General features: G+C 43.6%; 2 protein-coding genes across 4 annotated transcripts in view; both read right to left on the reverse strand.

The window, feature by feature from the left end:
• LOC143768146 (uncharacterized) overlaps window positions 1-20,599 on the reverse strand; it is a 350,260-nt gene that overhangs the window by 230,418 nt on the left and 99,243 nt on the right. The gene's annotated exons all lie outside the window — the stretch shown is intronic.
• Window positions 1-20,599, reverse strand: part of LOC143767240 (uncharacterized) — a 62,392-nt gene that overhangs the window by 8,479 nt on the left and 33,314 nt on the right. Inside the window, exons 1-3 of one of the 3 annotated variants that reach the window (XM_077255430.1) lie at window positions 8,748-8,953; window positions 8,567-8,664; window positions 2,638-2,728 (exon numbers count right to left, since the gene is read on the reverse strand). In XM_077255430.1, coding sequence (XP_077111545.1) covers window positions 2,638-2,728; window positions 8,567-8,664; window positions 8,748-8,880 — 322 coding nt within the window. In that variant the 5' untranslated portion in view covers window positions 8,881-8,953. Of the gene's footprint in view, window positions 1-2,637; window positions 2,729-8,566; window positions 8,665-8,747; window positions 8,954-12,612; window positions 12,711-19,966; window positions 19,972-20,599 lie in introns of those variants that run through there. The other 2 variants (XM_077255429.1, XM_077255431.1) reach the window with 2 other exon arrangements.

Consider the following 20,599-nt stretch of genomic DNA (forward strand, 5'->3'; position numbering starts at 1 on the left):
AAGATTCATGTTCAAAACGGATCTGTTGTACAACCAATGCAATCAGAAGCAGGGTGGTCCCATTTTTTATGGGGTCCCTCTGGGTTCTGATATGTGTCCTCTGAGAATGGAAAACAGAGTTCTGCAAGATGAGCTTTTTTACTATTCTAAAAACAATTGTGCCATAGAATATTATGGTTATAAGAACGTTCCTGAGGTTTTCAGAGTGAGAAATTCATTGTGTACATAGCAGTGCAGCTTGTGGCTCACTAGTAATGTTTCTGCCTTCCGTATCAGAGGTCCTGAGTTCAAATCCTCAACACTGACAAGTTTCGAGAGTATATTTAGGGACATCCACTGAGCACAGTGGTAAACAGGCCTGTGAAAACAGAAGACTCCCTTCTGAAGCGGAGAGACAACCTTGCAAAAAAGTGTGAAAAGGTTTTATTTTTTCATTTAGTTAACTCCTTCATGACTTCTGAAGTACATGTATGTCAAAAATCGTGTCCCTGCCTTTGATGCAGGCTCGAACACCGAACCCGCGTCTTTCCCCGCTCATGATGGCTTCAAGTGCCATTAACAGCTGCGGGTATAGCGGCGCTGTTAACATGTTAAATCCCGATGTCAGTCTCTGATACTGGCATTTAACATATACTAGCAGTGAGCACATCGTTCCACGCTGCCATAGGCATACTTGTGACGTGATCACAAGCGCCGATGGGTTGTCATGACAGCCAGGGGTCTGCTGATGACTTCGTGCCTGTCATTATGACCCTTGGCTGGCGTTCATAGGAGACCTTGATTTTAGCTATATCCAGCAGTGCTAATGCAGTGCAGTGTATAGCACACGCAATCAGACGATTGCAGCTTCAAGATCCCAAAATGGATTATTAAATACAGTAAAAAATGAAAAAAGTTTAAAAAATCTGGAAAAAAAAAATGTAAAAAAATACATATATTTGGTATTGCGTTCGTAAAAGTACGATTTAAATATAAAGTAAATTAATCCAATTTGTAAACGGCGTAACAAAAAATAAAAGTAAAAACGATAGAATTGCGGGCTTTTGGATGCCACATTATATTGCAATAAAGTGCAAGGACGATCAAAGCATCATATCTATCCCAAAATGTTTCCGTAAAAATGTCAGCTCAGGGTGCAAAAAATAAGCTATCACAAAGCCTCTTATCAATAAAAAAGAAAACATCTTGGAAAAAAAAATTCTAACAAATTTGCAAATTATATCTTAATTATTTCCAAATAATTTCACCACTTAAATAAAAAAAAACCTGTACATATATCTGCATACTCGTACTGACATGGAGAATTATATTGCAAGGTCAGTTTTTCCATATAGTGAACATGGTAATAATAATAATAATAATAATAATAATTTTTATTTCTATAGCGCCAACATATTCCGCAGCGCTTTACAAATTATAGAGGGGACTTGTACAGACAATAGACATTACAGCATAACAGAAATCACAGTTCAAAACAGATACCAGTAGGAATGAGGGCCCTGCTCGCAAGCTTACAAACTATGAGGAAAAGGGGAGACACGAGAGGTGGATGGTAACAATTGCTTTATAGTTATTTGGACCAGCCATAGTGTAAGGCTCGGGTGGTTCATGTAAAGCTGCATGAACCAGTTGACAGCCTAAGTATGTAGCAGTACAGACACAGAGGCTATTGACTGCATAAAGTGTATGAGAACTTGATGCGAGGAACCTGATTATGTTTTTTTTTTTTTTTTTTTTTTTATTAGGCCACACAGGGATAGTTAGGTTAATGCGTTGAGGCGGTAGGCCAGTCTGAACAAATAAGTTTTTAGGGCACGTTTAAAACTGGGGGGATTGGGGATTAATCGTATTAACCTAGGTAGTGCATTCCAAAGAATCGGCGTAGCACGTGTAAAGTCTTGGAGACGGGAATGGGAGGTTCTGATTATTGAGGATGCTAACCTGAGGTCATTAGCGGAGTGGAGGGCACGGGTAGGGTGGTAGACTGAGACCAGAGAGGAGATGTAGGGTGGTGCTGAGCCATGGAGTGCTTTGTGGATGAGGGTAGTAGTTTTGTACTGGATTCTGGAGTGGATGGGTAGCCAGTGTAATGACTGGCACAAGGTAGAGGCATCGGTGTAACGGTTGGTGAGGAATATGATCCTGGCAGCAGCATTCAGGACAGATTGGAGCGGGGAGAGTTTGGTAAGAGGGAGGCCGATTAGTAGAGAGTTACAATAGTCCAGACGAGAATGAATAAGTGAGACAGTAAGAGTTTTTGCAGAGTCGAAAGTAAGAAAAGGGCGAATTCTAGAAATATTTTTGAGATGCAGATAAGAAGAGCGAGCCAGTGATCGGATGTGGGGGGTGAATGAAAGCTCGGAATCAAGGATGACCCCTTGGTCATCAAGGATGGTAAATTAAAAAAAAAAAACAACTGAAGAATTGCACTTTTTCTGCAAATTTAACGCACTTGGATTTCTTTCCGGATTTCTAGTGCGTCACATGATACAATGAATAATGTCATTCAAAGGTTTAATTCGTTCTGCTAAAAGCAAGCCCTCGTACGGCTATGTGGATGGAAAAATAAAACTTACTCTACAAGCCAGTGTCTGATTAGAACCTATGACTTCTCTGCATTTAGTGGTTATCACTCACCTGTGCGGTTATGTGTAGGAATCTCCTCTTTACACCGCTCATCACCCCTCACATCTGTCTCTGTAGTATTAATATGGGGCAGATCTTTACCCTGGAAAAAATAGTGTAAAAGTCACAGATTGATGGAGAGGTCGTGTGAAATGATTTAAAAAAAACAGAAACACTAGTAAATGAACATGGCGACCAAAAATGGCACCTCCCTCCCACACACACACACACACACACACACAGACCCCCGCACATACCCGGACAGCGCCGCACGCCCCCCGGACAGCCCGACAGACGTCCTGGCAGACCCGCGGACAGCCTGCAGACCGCACCCACATACACGCACACAGTCCCCGCCAAATTCCGCCCACACACTTCCCACCTTCCGAACTGCAGCGTTTCTCGCACACACATCTGCAGCAAAACTGCACATCTTTTTTACATCTGTGGTTTTGCTGCGGATGTGCCTGATACAATGGAAGTCAATGGGTGCAGAAACGCTGCAGTTCCGTACAAAAGAAGTGACATGCTGTGGAAAAAAAAAAGCTGCGTTTCAGTGCGGATTTTTCCGCAGCATGTGCACAAGTCTGCGGCTCCCATAGACTTACATTGGTTGTGCACTACACTGCGGATTTGATTCAATTCTGCGCGGCAAAAAACGCTGCAGATCCGCAATCAAATCCGCAACGTGTGCACACAGCCTTAAGAAGTGCACAATTCTGGAGACAGGAGCTTATGATTCTCTCCTGTTTCCGCTCTGCGCTATGTGCGCTCCATAGAGGCACATCTCTAAGAGTTGCTTTAAGCGCTCTTAAGAACTAAAGGGACTAAAAATGTTTAAAAAGCTCCAAAAAGTTTAGTAATTCTCTAATGCGCATTTACACTGGTCGATAATCAACAACCAAATAATAGTCTATTTAAAACAAACTGTAAATCATCAGATGCACAAGCAAAACGTTTGTTCGTTGGGTGAAGTAATTTTTAGTCTTGCATTAAATATCACAGCTTTGAAGCAAAGTGTGAGTCTATGCCCACAGAGCGATTATGTTAACAATTGTTCTGTGCACACATAAGTGCGGTCGGCCAATCTACAGGTTATTATACGGCTGCTGATCATTTTCATATAACAGGTCGGTGGTTGTTTAATGGTCGTGATTATCCATTGTCAATACATCCTGACACCCAGGTAACTTATAGGTGACATCTACTCTGATTGGAGTTGTTCGTATTCCTTTCTTAGTCATCTCGTCCTGACACCATAATAACATTTCACATCCACAGCTCGTCTCTCCAATCGCAACACTGTCCTCCCTTATGAATTATGTCAATCACACCTTCCTCACGTATGAACTATGATGTCCACACTATCCATGCCTCATGCTGACCCATCTTCAAAGTGCCATCTCAAGCAGCCCCTAATCCATATTGAACCACCTTTCAAAACTGCCCCCCTACGCTGCACCCTGACTATTTGACCCTTGTGGGTCCTTCTACTACAGTATAAAAAGCTGTATGTAAGCTCTAGTGTACAGGTACCAGGATGTGCCAAGAAAACATTCCCACATTATTAATCCACCTCCACCAGCCTGAAATGTTGAATATTTTTCCTTGATCACAACATTCTCAGTATAGCCTTGATAACATTGCAAGGAAAATCCCCACAAGGTTGGTAGTTTTTGAAATACTGGTTCTGTTTAATCTAGCCCTAATGCCTCTGTTTGACGTCACTCACACTTCCAATTTAAATGTGGATTCCAGCTGATAACCATCACTTCAATTATACTGGATTAAGGGGTCACTGGTCAAATGCCAATTTGTAAGGCTACAACTGGTAAAAGACCGGTGTCTCTGAAAAATTGGCCATTCAGTGTATAAAATTGGGGGATAAGACTAAACACAAGAACGTCACAGGCTTCTACACATCTCAGGGGAGATCTCATGACACCTTCTCACCATCTACCTGATGATCCTGAGGAACATCGGGATCTTCTTGTTTACAGTCCTGTGGAAGAAGAGGACGGGGACATCTCTCTGGTGTTATCCTCTCACTGGATAGAACTGGAGGAAACACATACAGGGACTGAATTCATTCTTTACATACAGATAATTATAGGCCGTGTGTATTTAGTCCTGTCTATTACCTGGTGATGTGAGGGGCTGGGGAACCTCCATCGTGACGTCCTTGTACAGATCTTTGTGTCCTCCTAAATACTCCCACTCCTCCATGGAGAAATAGACGGCGACATCCTGACACCTTATAGGAACCTGACACATACAATGATACCGTCATCCCCCGATCCCTACATAGCGTTACTGTATAATGTCCCAGCATTCCCAGCAGTGTCACCTCTCCAGTCAGCAGCTCAATCATCTTGTAGGTGAGTTCTAGGATCTTCTGGTCATTGATGTCCTCATGTATCAGGGGGTGAGGAGGAGGCCCCGTGATTGGGCTCAGGGGTCTTCCCCATCCCTCAGACACAGGGGCCTGACAGTGGTCACTAGAGGTCTTCTTCACTACTGTGTAATCCTGGTTATGGAGAGACACATTAATAAATCTCACTACAGACATTTCCAGAGTCCTCACCTCTCCAGTTCTGTCCATCTGTTATTCCCATAGATAAGAATGATGTAATGTGACGTCATCAGAATCTCTCACCTCTCCAGTAAGCCGGAAGAGGATCTCTAGGGTGAGGTGTAATATCCTCTCCGCCATCTTGTCCCTGTCCTTATCCATCCTTGTAGGGTCACTCAGGAGAATTCTCTTATATAGATCTCCACTGAGAGGATCCGATATTGTAGGGACCTGAATGGGGAGAAGATGACGATGTGACATCATAAAGATCCCATGTAAGGAATCTCCGCAGCTGTTACCGGCGTCACATGATCACTACATCCAGTCATGGCCCCGTCCTGCCCCGGGTATTATTATTATTATTTATTTATATAGCACCATTGATTCCATGGTGCTGCACATGAGACGGGGTTACATACAAATTACACATATCACTTACAGTAAGCAAACTAACAATTACAGACTGATACAGATGGGTGACGACCCCCGGCTACAAATACCAGCTCCCAGCCGACCCAGAAATGGCGCATCTATTAGATGCACCAATTCCGGCACTTAGCCCTTCTCTTTCCACTTGCCTTGTAGCATTGGGATATGGGTTAATAATGGGTTAATGTCACCTTGTAAGGTGACATTAAGCCCGGCTAATAATGGAGAGGCGTCAATAAGATGCCTATCCATTATTAATCCTATAGTAGTGAAAGAGTTAAAAAAATAAAGACACAGCCAGAAAAAAAGTATTTTAATATTCTTAATTTCACCATACTTACAAGCACGCCTAATTCCCTCGATCGCCTGCAAGAAATAAAAAAAAACAAAAAAAAACAACCGTATACTCCCTTTCCGCCGTAGTCCAATTAATAACGAGTGTCCCACGACAATCTCCCCTATAGAACAGTGACATCAGGAGATGTCACTGCTCTATAGGGCCTCCAGTGACACACTGACAGAAGACAATGGCTCCTGCAGTGCATCACTGAAGAGGTTACCTGAGTTCCGGGTCTCACTTAATTGGAAAGCTGCGTGAGAATTTTCCCACACAGCAGTGCCACAAGTGAGAGTAGGAACTATTTCTCACAGCGACAGAGGGATATATTTATATGTTACATGTACTGTATGTTGCATGCTGCATGTACTGTATGTTATATGTTGCATGTTGTATGTATGTTGCATGTTGTATGTTGCATGTACTGTATGTTGCATGTACTGTATATTGCATGTTGTATGTACTGTATATGTTGCATGTACTGTATATTGTATGTATTGTATGTTATATGTTGCATGTACTGTATATTGTATGTTCTGTATGTTCTATGTTGTATGTACTCTATGCTGTATGTACAATATGTTATATGCTGCATGTTCTGTATGTTGTATGTTCTGTATGTTGTATGTACTATATGTCTATATGTATGCACTGTATATGTGTTTTTTTTTACATTTAACACATTAGCCAGATGATGGGACTACTACTGTCCCATCATTGGCTAATGTGTCAATCACTGTCATTGTAGCAGGCATAGCCCGATGGGACTTGTACTCCCATCGGACGATGCCTGCACACAGACACACACACACACAACTCCCCCGCACACACCCGGACAGCCCCACACACACCCAGACAGCCCCACACACACCCAGACAGCCCCGCACACACCCGGACAGCCCCGCACCCCACGTAGACCCCCGTGACAGCCCCACAGACACCCCGGCAGACCCGCGAACAGCCCGCAGACCCCGCCTGCGCACACATACTCACACACAGTCACCGCCCACATACTTCCCTCCTCCCGAACTGCAGCGTTTCTCGCACACACATCTGCAGCAAAACTGCAGATCTTTTTTTCATCTGTGGTTTTGCTGTGGATGTGCCTGATACAATGGAAGTCAATGGGTGCAGAAACGCTGCAGTTCCGCACAAAAGAACTGACATGCTGTGGAAAAAAAAAAGCTGCGTTTCGGTGAGGATTTTTCCACAGCAAGTGCACATCAAGTCTGCGGCTCCCATAGACTTACATTGGTTGTGCACTACACTGCGGATTTGATGCAATTCTGCGCGGCAAAAAACGCTGCGGATCCGCAATCAAATCCGCAACGTGTGCACACAGCCTTAAGAAGTGCACAATTCTGGAGACAGGAGCTTATGATTCTCTCCTGTTTCCGCTCTGCGCTATGTGCGCTCCATAGAGGCACATCTCTAAGAGTTGCTTTAAGCGCTCTTAAGAACTAAAGGGACTAAGGATGTTTTAAAAGCTCCATAAAGTTTAGTAACTCTCTAATGCGCATTTACACTGGTCGATAATCAACAACCAAATAATAGCCTATTTAAAACAAACTGTAAATCATCAGATGCACAAGCAAAACGTTTGTTCGTTGGGTGAAGTAATTTTTAGTCTTGCATTAAATATCACAGCTTTGAAGCAAAGTGTGAGTCTATGCCCACAGAGCGATTATGTTAACAATTGTTCTGTGCACACATAAGTGCGGTCGGCCAATCTACAGGTTATTATACGGCTGCTGATCAGTTTCATATAACGGGTCGGTGGTCGTTTAATGGTCGTGATTATCCATTGTCAATACATCCTGACACCCAGGTAACTTATAGGTGACATCTACTCTGATTGGAGTTGTTCGTATTCCTTTCTTAGTCATCTCGTCCTGACACCATAATAACATTTCACATCCACAGCTCGTCTCTGCAATCGCAACACTGTCCTCCCTTTTGAATTATGTCTATCACACCTTCCTCACGTATGAACTATGATGTCCACACTATCCATGCCTCATGCTGACCCATCTTCAAAGTGCCATCTCAAGCAGCCCCTAATCCATATTGAACCACCTTTCAAAACTGCCCCCCTACGCTGCACCCTGACTATTTGACCCTTGTGGGTCCTTCTACTATAGTATAAAAAGCTGTATGTAAGCTCTAGTGTACAGGTACCAGGATGTGCCAAGAAAACATTCCCACATTGTTAATCCACCTCCACCAGCCTGAAATGTTGAATATTTTTCCTTGATCACAACATTCCCAGTATAGCCTTGATACCATTGCAAGGAAAATCCTAACAAGGTTGGTAGTTTTTGAAATACTGGTTCTGTTTAATCTAGCCCTAATGCCTGTGTTTGACATCACTCACACTTCCAATTTAAATGTGGATTCCAGCTGATAACTCATCACTTCAATTATACTGGATTAAGGGGTCACTGGTCTAATGCCATCCTGTAAGGCTACAACTGGTAAAAGACCGGTGTCACTGAAAAATTGGCCATGCGGTGTATAAAATTGGGGGATAAGACTAAACACAAGAACGTCACAGCCTTCTACACTTCTTAGGGGAGATCTCATGACACCTTCTCACCATCTACCTGATAATCCTGAGGAACATTGGGATCTTCTTGTTTACAGTCCTGTGGAAGAAGAGGACGGGGACATCTCTCTGGTGTTATCCTCTCACTGGATAGAACTGGTGGAAACACATACAGGGACTGAATTCATTCTTTACCTACAGATAATTATAGACCGTGTGTATATAGCCCTGTCTATTACCTGGTGATGTGAGGGGCTGGGGAACCTCCATCATGACGTCCTTGTACAGATCTTTGTGCCCTTCTAAATACTCTGACTCCTCCATGGAGAAATAGACGGCGACATCCTGACACCTTATAGGAACCTGACACATACAATGATACCGTCATCCCCCGATCCCTCCATAGTGTTACTGTATAATGTCCCAGCATTCCCAGCAGTGTCACCTCTCCAGTCAGCAGCTCAGTCATCTTGTAGGTGAGTTCTAGGATCTTCTGGTCATTGATGTCCTCATGTATCAGGGGGTGAGGTGGAGGCCCCGTGATTGGGCTCAGGGGTCTTCCCCATCCCTCAGACACAAGGGTCTGACAGCACGCACTAGAGGTCTTCTTCACTACTGTGTAATCCTGGTTATGGAGAGACACATTAATAAACCTCACTACAGACATTCCCAGAGTCCTCACCTCTCCAGTTCTGTCCATCTGTTATTCCCATAGATAAGAATGATGTAATGTGACATCATCAGAATCTCTCACCTCTCCAGTAAGCCGGAAGAGGATCTCTAGGGTGAGGTGTAATATCCTGTCCGCCATCTTGTCCCTGTCCCTATCCATCCTTGTAGGGTCACTCAGGAGAAGTCTCTTATATAGAAGATCTCCACTGAGAGGATGCGATATTGTAGGGACCTGAATGGGGAGAAGATGATTATGTGACATCATAAAGATCCCATGTAAGGAATCTCCGCAGCTGTTACCGGCGTCACATGATCACTACATCCAGTCATGGCCCCGTCCTGCCCCGGGTATTATTATTATTTATTTATATAAACCATTGATTCCATGGTGCTGCACATGAGACGGGGTTACATACAAATTACACATATCACTTACAGTAAGCAAACTAACAATTACAGACTGATACAGATGGGTGACGACTCCCAGCTACAAATACCAGCTCCCAGCCGACCCAGAAATGGCGCATCTATTAGATGCGCCAATTCCGGCACTTAGCCCTTCTCTTCCCACTTCCCTTGTAGCATTGGGATATGGGTTAATAATGGGTTAATGTCACCTTGTAAGGTGACATTAAGCCCGGCTAATAATGGAGAGGCGTCAATAAGATGCCTATCCATTATTAATCCTATAGTAGTGAAAGAGTTAAAAAAAATAAAGACACAGCCAGAAAAAAGTATTTTAATATTCTTAATTTCACCATACTTACAAGCACGCCTAATTCCCTCGATCGCCTGCAAGAAATAAAAAAAACAAACAAAAACAACCGTATACTCCCTTTCCGCCGTAGTCCAATTAATAACGACTGTCCAACGACAATCTCCCCTATAGAACAGTGACATCAGGAGATGTCACTGCTCTATAGGGCCTCCAGTGACACACTGACAGAAGACAATGGCTCCTGCAGTGCATCACTGAAGAGGTTACCTGAGTTCCGGGTCTCACTTTATTGGAAAGCTGCGTGAGAATTTTCCCACACAGCAGTGCCACAAGTGAGAGTAGGAACTATTTCTCACAGCGGCAGAGGGATATATTTATATGTTGTATGTACTGTATGTTGCATGTTGCATGGTGTATGTTGCATGTACTGTATGTTATATGTTGCATGTATGTTGCATGGTGTATGTTGCATGTTGTATGTACTGTATGTTATATGTTGCATGTACTGTATATTGCATGTTGTATGTACTGTATATGTTGCATGTACTGTATATTGCATGTATTGTATGTTATATGTTGCATGTACTGTATATTGTATGTTCTGTATGTTATATGTTGTATGTACTCTATGCTGTATGTACAATATGTTATATGCTGCATGTTCTGTATGTTGTATGTACTGTATGTTGCATGTTGTATGTACTGTATGTTGTATGTTCTGTATGTTGTATGTTCTGTATGTTGTATGTACTATATGTCTATATGTATGCACTGTATATGTGGTTTTTTTTTTTTTTTTTTACATTTAACACATTAGCCGGATGATGGGACTACTACTGTCCCATCATTGGCTAATGTGTCAATCACTGTCATTGTAGCAGGCATAGCCCGATGGGACTTGTACTCCCATCGGACGATGCCTGCACACAGACACACACACACACAACTCCCCCGCACACACCCGGACAGCCCCACACACACCCAGACAGCCCCGCATACACCCGGACAGCCCCGCACCCCACGTAGACCCCCGTGACAGCCCCACAGATACCCCGGCAGACCCGCGAACAGCCCGCAGACCCCGCCTGCGCACACATACATGCACACAGTCACCGCCCACATACTTCCCTCCTCCCGAACTGCAGCGTTTCTCGCACACACATCTGCAGCAAAACTGCACATCTTTTTTACATCTGTGGGTTTGCTGCGGATGTGCCTGATACAATGGAAGTCAATGGGTGCAGAAACGCTGCAGTTCCGCACAAAAGAAGTGACATGCTGTGGAAAAAAAAAAAAGCTGCGTTTCAGTGCGGATTTTTCCGCAGCAAGTGCACATCAAGTCTGCGGCTCCCATAGACTTACATTGGTTGTGCACTACACTGCGGATTTGATGCAATTCTGCGCAGCAAAAAACGCTGCGGATCCGCAATCAAATCCGCAACGTGTGCACACAGCCTTAAGAAGTGCACAATTCTGGAGACAGGAGATTATAATTCTCTCCTGTTTCCGCTCTGCGCTATGTGCGCTCCATAGAGGCGCATCTCTAAGAGTTGCTTTAAGCGCTCTTAAGAACTAAAGGGACTAAAGATGTTTTAAAAGCTCCATAAAGTTTAGTAACTCTCTAATGCGCATTTACACCGGTCGATAATCAACAACCAAATAATAGTCTATTTAAAACAAACTGTAAATCATCAGATGCACAAGCAAAACGTTTGTTCGTTGGGTGAAGTAATTTTTAGTCTTGCATTAAATATCACAGCTTTGAAGCAAAGTGTGAGTCTATGCCCACAGAGCGATTATGTTAACAATTGTTCTGTGCACACATAAGTGCGGTCGGCCAATCTACAGGTTATTATACGGCTGCTGATCAGTTTCATATAACGGGTCGGTGGTCGTTTAATGGTCGTGATTATCCATTGTCAATACATCCTGACACCCAGGTAACTTATAGGTGACATCTACTCTGATTGGAGTTGTTCGTATTCCTTTCTTAGTCATCTCGTCCTGACACCATAATAACATTTCACATCCACAGCTCGTCTCTGCAATCGCAACACTGTCCTCCCTTTTGAATTATGTCTATCACACCTTCCTCACGTATGAACTATGATGTCCACACTATCCATGCCTCATGCTGACCCATCTTCAAAGTGCCATCTCAAGCAGCCCCTAATCCATATTGAACCACCTTTCAAAACTGCCCCCCTACGCTGCACCCTGACTATTTGACCCTTGTGGGTCCTTCTACTATAGTATAAAAAGCTGTATGTAAGCTCTAGTGTACAGGTACCAGGATGTGCCAAGAAAACATTCCCACATTATTAATCCACCTCCACCAGCCTGAAATGTTGAATATTTTTCCTTGATCACAACATTCCCAGTATAGCCTTGATACCATTGCAAGGAAAATCCCCACAAGGTTGGTAGTTTTTGAAATACTGGTTCTGTTTAATCTAGCCCTAATGCCTCTGTTTGACGTCACTCACACTTCCAATTTAAATGTGGATTCCAGCTGATAACCATCACTTCAATTATACTGGATTAAGGGGTCACTGGTCAAATGCCATCCTGTAAGGCTACAACTGGTAAAAGACCGGTGTCTCTGAAAAATTGGCCATTCAGTGTATAAAATTGGGGGATAAGACTAAACACAAGAACGTCACAGGCTTCTACACATCTCAGGGGAGATCTCATGACACCTTCTCACCATCTACCTGATGATCCTGAGAAACATTGGGATCTTCTTGTTTACAGTCCTGTGGAAGAAGAGGACGGGGACATCTCTCTGGTGTTGTCCTCTCACTGGATAGAACTGGTGGAAACACATACAGGGACTGAATTCATTCTTTACATACAGATAATTATAGGCCGTATGTATTCAGCCCTGTCTATTACCTGGTGATGTGAGGGGCTGGGGAATCTCCATCATGATGTCCTTGTACAGATCTTTGTGCCCTTCTAAATACTCCCACTCCTCCATGGAGAAATAGACGGCGACATCCTGACACCTTATAGGAACCTGACACATACAATGATACCGTCATCCCCCGATCCCTCCATAGTGTTACTGTATAATGTCCCAGCATTCCCAGCAGTGTCACCTCTCCAGTCAGCAGCTCAATCATCTTGTAGGTGAGTTCTAGGATCTTCTGGTCATTGATGTTCTCATGTATCAGGGGGTGAGGTGGAGGCCCCGTGATTGGGCTCAGGGGTCTTCCCCATTCCTCAGACACAGGGGGCTGACAGCGCTCACTAGAGGTCTTCTTCACTACTGTGTAATCCTGGTTATGGAGAGACACATTAATAAATCTCACTACAGACATTTCCAGAGTTCTCACCTCTCCAGTTCTGTCCATGTTATTCCCATAGATAAGAATGATGTAATGTGCCGTCATCAGAATCTCTCACCTCACCAGTAAGCCGGAAGAGGATCTCTAGGGTGAGGTGTAATATCCTCTCCGCCATCTTGTCCCTGTCCCTATCCATCCTTGTAGGGTCACTCAGGAGAATTCTCTTATATAGAAGATCTCCACTGAGAGGATCCGATATTGTAGGGACCTGAATGGGGACAAGATGACGATGTAACATCATAAAGATCCCATGTAAGAAACCTCTGGAGCTGTTACTGGCGTCACATGATCACTACATTCATTCATGGCCCCGTCCTGCCCCGGGTATTATTATTATGTATTTGTATAGCACCATTGATTCCATGGTGCTGTACATGAGATGGGGTTACATACACGTTACAGATATCGCTTACAGTAAACAAACTAACATTTACAGACTGATACAGAAGGGCGAGGACCCTGCCCTTGCGGGCTTACATTCTACAGGATTATGGGGAAGGAGACAGTAGGTTGAGGGTTGCAGGAGCTCCGGTGTTGGTGAGGCGGTAGCTTCAGTAGTGGCGAGGAGGCAGCGGGGTCAGTGCAGGCTGTAGGCTTTCCTGAAGAGGTGGGTTTTCAGGTTCCATCTGAAGGATCCGAATGTGGTTGATAGTCGGATGTGTTGGGGCAAAGAATTCCAGAGGATGGGGGATATTCTGGAGAAGTCCTGGAGGCAGTTGGGTGAGGAGCGAATAAGTGCGGAGGAGAGAAGGAGGTCTTGGGAGGACCGGAAATTACGTGAAGGAAGATATCGGGAGATTAGTTCAGAGATATATGGAGAAGACAGGTTATGGATGGCTTTGCAGGTCAGTATTAGTAATTTGAAGTGGATACGCTGAGGGAATGGGAGCCAGTGAAGAGATTTGCAGAGGGGGGAAGCGGAGGAGTAGCGAGGAGATGAATTAGTCGGGCAGCAGAGTTAAGGATGGACTGGAGAGGTGCAAGAGTGTTAGCAGGGAGGCCACAGAAAAGGATGTTGCAGTAGTCAAGGCAGGAGATGCATTTTAGTAGATTGACGGTTGAGGAAAGGACGGATTCTGGAGTTATTTTTGTGCTGGAGGTGGAAAGAGCTTGGATGTGCGGTTTGAAGGACAGGGCAGAGTCAAGGGTTACTCTGAGGCAGCGGACTTCCGGTACGGGGGAAAGCGTGATGTCGTTAATTGCGATAGGTCAGGTAAGGAAGTTCTAGGAGATGGAGGAAAGATGATGAGTTCAGATTTGTCCACATTGAGTTTGAGGAAGCGAGAGGAGAAGGAGGATATGGCTGATAGATACTCCGGGATTCTGGACAGCAGAGAGGTGACGTCTGGGCACAGACCTATTACAGTCACATACAGAGATTTATCACAGGCTCAGCGCTGAGGGGGTTAATGTCCCCTGCGCCCAGTAATGGGGAATCTCCAGCACCTACCTCCACCTGCAGAGCCGCACACCACATATATGGCTGTTCTGTGCGCACAGGACCTGGGATGAGGTCACAGGAGGGGAGGAGTCAGGGGTCACATGATCAGGGGCCTCAGGACTCTGCTGTGCTGGTTGTTATGGTGCTGGATGATGGGAAGTTTCTGTGTGGAGTCAGGAGGGGTTTATAGTATCTATGTAGTAGAGCCGTGTGTGTATGAGGTGTACGGAGCAGAGCCGTGTGTGTGTAAGGCTGCCGTCACACTATCAGTATTTGGTCAGTATTTTACCTCAGTATTTGTAAGCCAAAACCAGGAGTGGAACAATCAGAGGAGAAGTATAATAGAAACATATGCACCACTTCTGCATTTATCACCCACTCCTGGCTTTGGCTTACAGATACTGAGGTAAAATACTGACCAAATACTGATAGTGTGAGGTCAGCCTAATGTGTATATAGCAGATTCGTGTGTGTATGATATGGATGTAGCAGAGCCGTGTGTGTATGTAGCAGAGCTGTATGTGTATGTAGCAGAGCCGTATGTGTATGTAGCAGAGCTGTGTGTATATAATGTGTATGTAGCAGAGCTGTGTGTATATAATGTGTATGTAGCACAGCTATGTGTACGTAGCAGGGCTGTGTGTGCGTACGATGTGTAAGTAGCAGAGCTGTGTTTGTATATTGTGCATATAGCAGGGCCATGTCTGTATGTAGCAGAGCTGTGTGTCTCTATCACATATTTTCTGCAGTTATACATGGTAAACATACCACCCTGGCCCTATAAACCCTATATGGGAATGGGCCACACTTCCTAATAATAATCAAACATACTGACCCCTCACAGGGTCAAGAAGTGTTTTCAATACAATTTTTAGTAGTAACATATAAACATTTTATTTATTTCAATACAAATAATACAACATTAAAAACAGATGGTGCCTCATACCAAGCAAAAAACCAGAAGGCAAGGCATATAAGTGGAACTCTAATGACAACAGGTTTAGTAACCTAGATACATTTACAAAGACATTATTATTGTAGGGGTAAATGTTCAAAATCTATTTTCTATAGTAGCTGACATAATGCAAAATTTCTTATTGAGGATTAGGCAATAACAATAGTGTAAAAATCTTTAATAGATATACATCTAGAATAAAGGAAAAAATTCCGAACAGACAATGTCTCCATAGCATGTCTTAAGGGTTAAAAAATAAACCATAAGAGAGACCTCCATTAATCTCTCAAACCCCCATAATTGTCCTTTAGCCTCACATGAATAATATACTGCAGAAATAACCAGAGAAAAACCAATCTCTGCAGTGTGTCATAGGAATATAATTAACCCTTAACACTTATAAAAACAAAAAAGTGCACAGAGTCAGGTTCCACACATATTACCTCCACGTGAGTCCCACTATAAGTTCAGACGCCAAGTGCCAAGCCAAGCCTCCGGACCCCTACGCACGTTTCGCTGTTGCTTCTTCCTGGGGGTGTGTCAGTGTGCAGGCATACCGTGATTTTATACAATCACCCAGCCAATCCAGTTGACCAGGGAGGAACTAAAACAGCCGAAACCAATGTATATACGGACTGAGTTATGTGGGCGGGGTTTGAATGATAAACATCCAATGAAAGTTGTCAATATGAAAGAATATATCAAACGGACTCCAAACTGTGGAAACCCCATAGCGAAAACCATCAATCTTGAACTTGTATGTTAAGAGGGAACCCTTTAAAAGAAATCAAACCGCTAACATATGTCAATGCCAATGTTTACACACGGCGAGCGGAATAGAAAAGAATACCGCAGCACAGCCTATCAGTGCAAAGTGGGAGGAGCCTCACTCACAGAGCGGCACCATCACGCAGCCAATCCGTCTAAGATAGAAAATACCTCCAATACATGCCGTCGCACTGGCACAGCCAATCACATTGGAGTGGGAGGAGTCTACCCCGCATACCTCAAAACATAGCGAGGCCGCTGATCTTTAGAGAAGAAGCAAAGGATAACGATACTGGAGCGGTCAGATAGATTATAATAGAAAGGACTACCCACTTAAAGGAAATCCACCGCATATCAGTGACAGATCAGCCCTTAAATCACACTCAGTATACACGAAACTAAATCATATAAAGAGATGTTATTTTCTAAACTAAATCAATCAAAAAATACTAAACCGCACGGAATTTGCAGCCAATCATATACTGACCTAACTGTCAGAACCCATATCAAACAAAAGCGTGGGTGATTACAACGAAATACAAAACTAACCATATTAGGACTACACCCAATTTAGACGAAAATTAAAGTGACTTGTGCCATGACTATAAAATCAATAGATATACTCATGCGACCAGACAATCAATATATAAACCCAGAATAATAACACTGTGTAATTAATTACATAAAGTGCAGTATTAAAAGTGCAATGTGCTTAATAACAATATAATTATACAATTATACCAAAATCAAGCTAGATAGTGGGAAGCATCCGTCATCCCCCCTGCAGGAAGGGGACAACAGAGGGAACACCACTCTGCAAGATTTGGTAGGTGCAAAGCAGTGATAATAATACTATACAAGGTGATAATAAGTAATAACCCATATTAAAATACATAAAACATTGTTAAAAGAATAATAGAACTATACATAAACCCACTCATAATAGTAACATCGTAAACCACCCAAAGCACTTGCAAAAATTCTATAGAGAGTCAATCTATTACACCCCTATGTAGCTAAATCATGAACCAGTTATACAGAATTGATCTTTTATTGCTGTCTTCCTCCTTGTTTCTTTCTGCTGTTTTTATCTTTTGTTTTCCAAAGTCCAAATGAATCCTCATAGATGAATAAAGAGGTCCCCGTATCAATTTCTTCAAGACATGTTCCACTTGCTGGTATCAGGTTGGCCCAATTCAAATTAACACAGCCTCATATATACAGTGGTTCAACAAATGATCCTTCATTGAATACGGGGTTTCCACAGTTTGGAGTCCGTTTGATATATTCTTTCATATTGACAACTTTCATTGGATGTTTATCATTCAAACCCCGCCCACATAACTCAGTCCGTATATACATTGGTTTCGGCTGTTTTAGTTCCTCCCTGGTCAACTGGATTGGCTGGGTGATTGTATAAAATCACGGTATGCCTGCACACTGACACACCCCCAGGAAGAAGCAACAGCGAAACGTGCGTAGGGGTCCGGAGGCTTGGCTTGGCACTTGGCGTCTGAACTTATAGTGGGACTCACGTGGAGGTAATATGTGTGGAACCTGACTCTGTGCACTTTTTTGTTTTTATAAGTGTTAAGGGTTAATTATATTCCTATGACACACTGCAGAGATTGGTTTTTCTCTGGTTATTTCTGCAGTATATTATTCATGTGAGGCTAAAGGACAATTATGGGGGTTTGAGAGATTAATGGAGGTCTCTCTTATGGTTTATTTTTTAACCCTTAAGACATGCTATGGAGACATTGTCTGTTCGGAATTTTTTCCTTTATTCTAGATGTATATCTATTAAAGATTTTTACACTATTGTTATTGCCTAATCCTCAATAAGAAATTTTGCATTATGTCAGCTACTATAGAAAATAGATTTTGAACATTTACCCCTACAATAATAATGTCTTTGTAAATGTATCTAGGTTACTAAACCTGTTGTCATTAGAGTTCCACTTATATGCCTTGCCTTCTGTTTTTTTGCTTGGTATGAGGCACCATCTGTTTTTAATGTTGTATTATTTGTATTGAAATAAATAAAATGTTTATATGTTACTACTAAAAATTGTATTGAAAACACTTCTTGACCCTGTGAGGGGTCAGTATGTTTGAGTTATACATGGTGTAATATACAGTGGGGAAAACCAGTATTTGATACACTGACAATTTTGCAAGTTTTCCCACCTCCTACTCTGCACACATTACCTGTATTTATTGCACCTGTTTGAACTCGTTACTTGTATAAAAGACACCTGTCCACATAATCAATCACACTCCAACTTCTCCACCATGGCCAAGACCAAAGAGCGGTCTAAGGACACCAGGGACAAAATTGTAGACCTGCACAAGGTGGCTGGGATGGGCTACAGGACAATAGGCAAGCAGCTTGGTGAGAAGGCAACAACTGTTGACACAATTATTAGAAAATGGAAGAAATGGGGCTCCATACAAGATCTCACCTCGTGCGGTAAGGATGATTCTGAGAAAGGTCATGAATCAGCCCAGAACTACACAGGAGGTCCTGGTCAATGATCTGAAGACAGCTGGGACCACAGTCTCAACCATTAGGATATGTGCACACGTTGCGGATTTGGCTGCAGATCCGCAGCGGATTTCCATGCGGTGTACAGTACCATGTAAACCTATGGAAAACCAAATCCGCAGTGCACATGCTGCGGAAAATTCTGTGCAGAAAGGCAGCAGTTTATTTTCCATAGTATGTCAATTCTTTGTGCGGAATCCGCTGTAAGATTGTAGCAGCATCGTATGTAGTGAGGAGGCAGTGACCCACAAACTTCCAACACAAAAGTCTTTAATGTGTTTCCTCACAGCATTAAAGTCCATTTCACACAAATGCAAATAACTTCAGTGTACAATATCAGTGTTCAGTTCACACCAGTTCATAGCAATACATATCATATGGCTTTAGATTTGCAGTCCCTAAACAGGCCAGACTTCCCTTGGACAGATTTACTGGGCGACCGCATGCCATATTGCAAGTCTCCATATACACAGCCTCATATGTTGCAGACACTACACACACCAGCCTTCCTCTGACTAGTTCTCGTGGGTGTCCAGCATCGCTGTATCACAATCTCTTTACTCACACAGCCGTACACAGCCCAGGATATCTTCCGGATGGCAGCCGGGCACAATATCCACCTGTTCGCAATCGTTACACATGCTAGTCCTCTTTCGGGCACAGGACATCCACCTCCGGAAACAGGACAGTCCACATCTGTCTTTTTCGGGCACAGGATATCCACCTCTGGGCACAGGACTGTCCACATACGTCTCTTTCGGGCACAGGACATCCACCTCTGGGCTCAGGACTGTCCACATCCGACTACTTCGGGCACAGGACATTCACCTCCGGGCACAGGACTGTCCACATCCGAGACCAGTACCATGGATGACTTGTATCGCTGTATACACTGTGGGTGCCAGGTTATTCAGCTTCTATGGGTGCTGGCTCCACTGGCCTGTGCCTCCATGCACTCAGCCAGCGCTCTGCAGGCCTCTGCTCTGCACACCAGCACACACCAGACTGACACTGATGTGCACCTGACACACCCATACCCCTTAGTGCAGGGCTTTTAAACACACACAAACCTGTGGCCTTCAGCCACATGGAAAACCCAGACTGGAAATCCGTGACTCTCATGCACACCTATGGACTTCATCCATCTGCATGCACAACCTGGGGAGAACACACAGCGACCGCTACCTGTGACATGAGTCACTGCCACACATTGCAATCACAGCTACACCTGCACACCTATGGCCTTCATACGCCTCCGTGCACATTCTGGGGAGCACAGACAGCGTCCCCTAGCTGTAAAAAGGGTCACAGCCTCACACCACAGCGTTTTACACCTATCCCATTATAGGAATCCGCAGGTGTAAAAGCACAGGTGAAATCCGCACAAAATCTGCAGAATCCACGTGGAAAAATCCAAAATGGAATCCACAACGTGTGCACATACCCTTAGGCCGGTGTCACACTAGAGAGAAATACGGACGAGGGAGAGGCGAAAAAACAACGCATTGCACACGGACCAATATTTCTCTATGGGGCAGCTTCCATCAGCAGTTTATTTCTCTGCTGTATTTTACGGGCTGAGAAAATAGCAGCATGCTGTGATTGTCAACATATTCCTCCAAAAATACGCCAGTGAAAG

The sequence above is a fragment of the Ranitomeya variabilis genome, chromosome 4 (assembly GCF_051348905.1).
Source record: "Ranitomeya variabilis isolate aRanVar5 chromosome 4, aRanVar5.hap1, whole genome shotgun sequence".
Classification (NCBI taxonomy): domain Eukaryota; kingdom Metazoa; phylum Chordata; class Amphibia; order Anura; family Dendrobatidae; genus Ranitomeya; species Ranitomeya variabilis.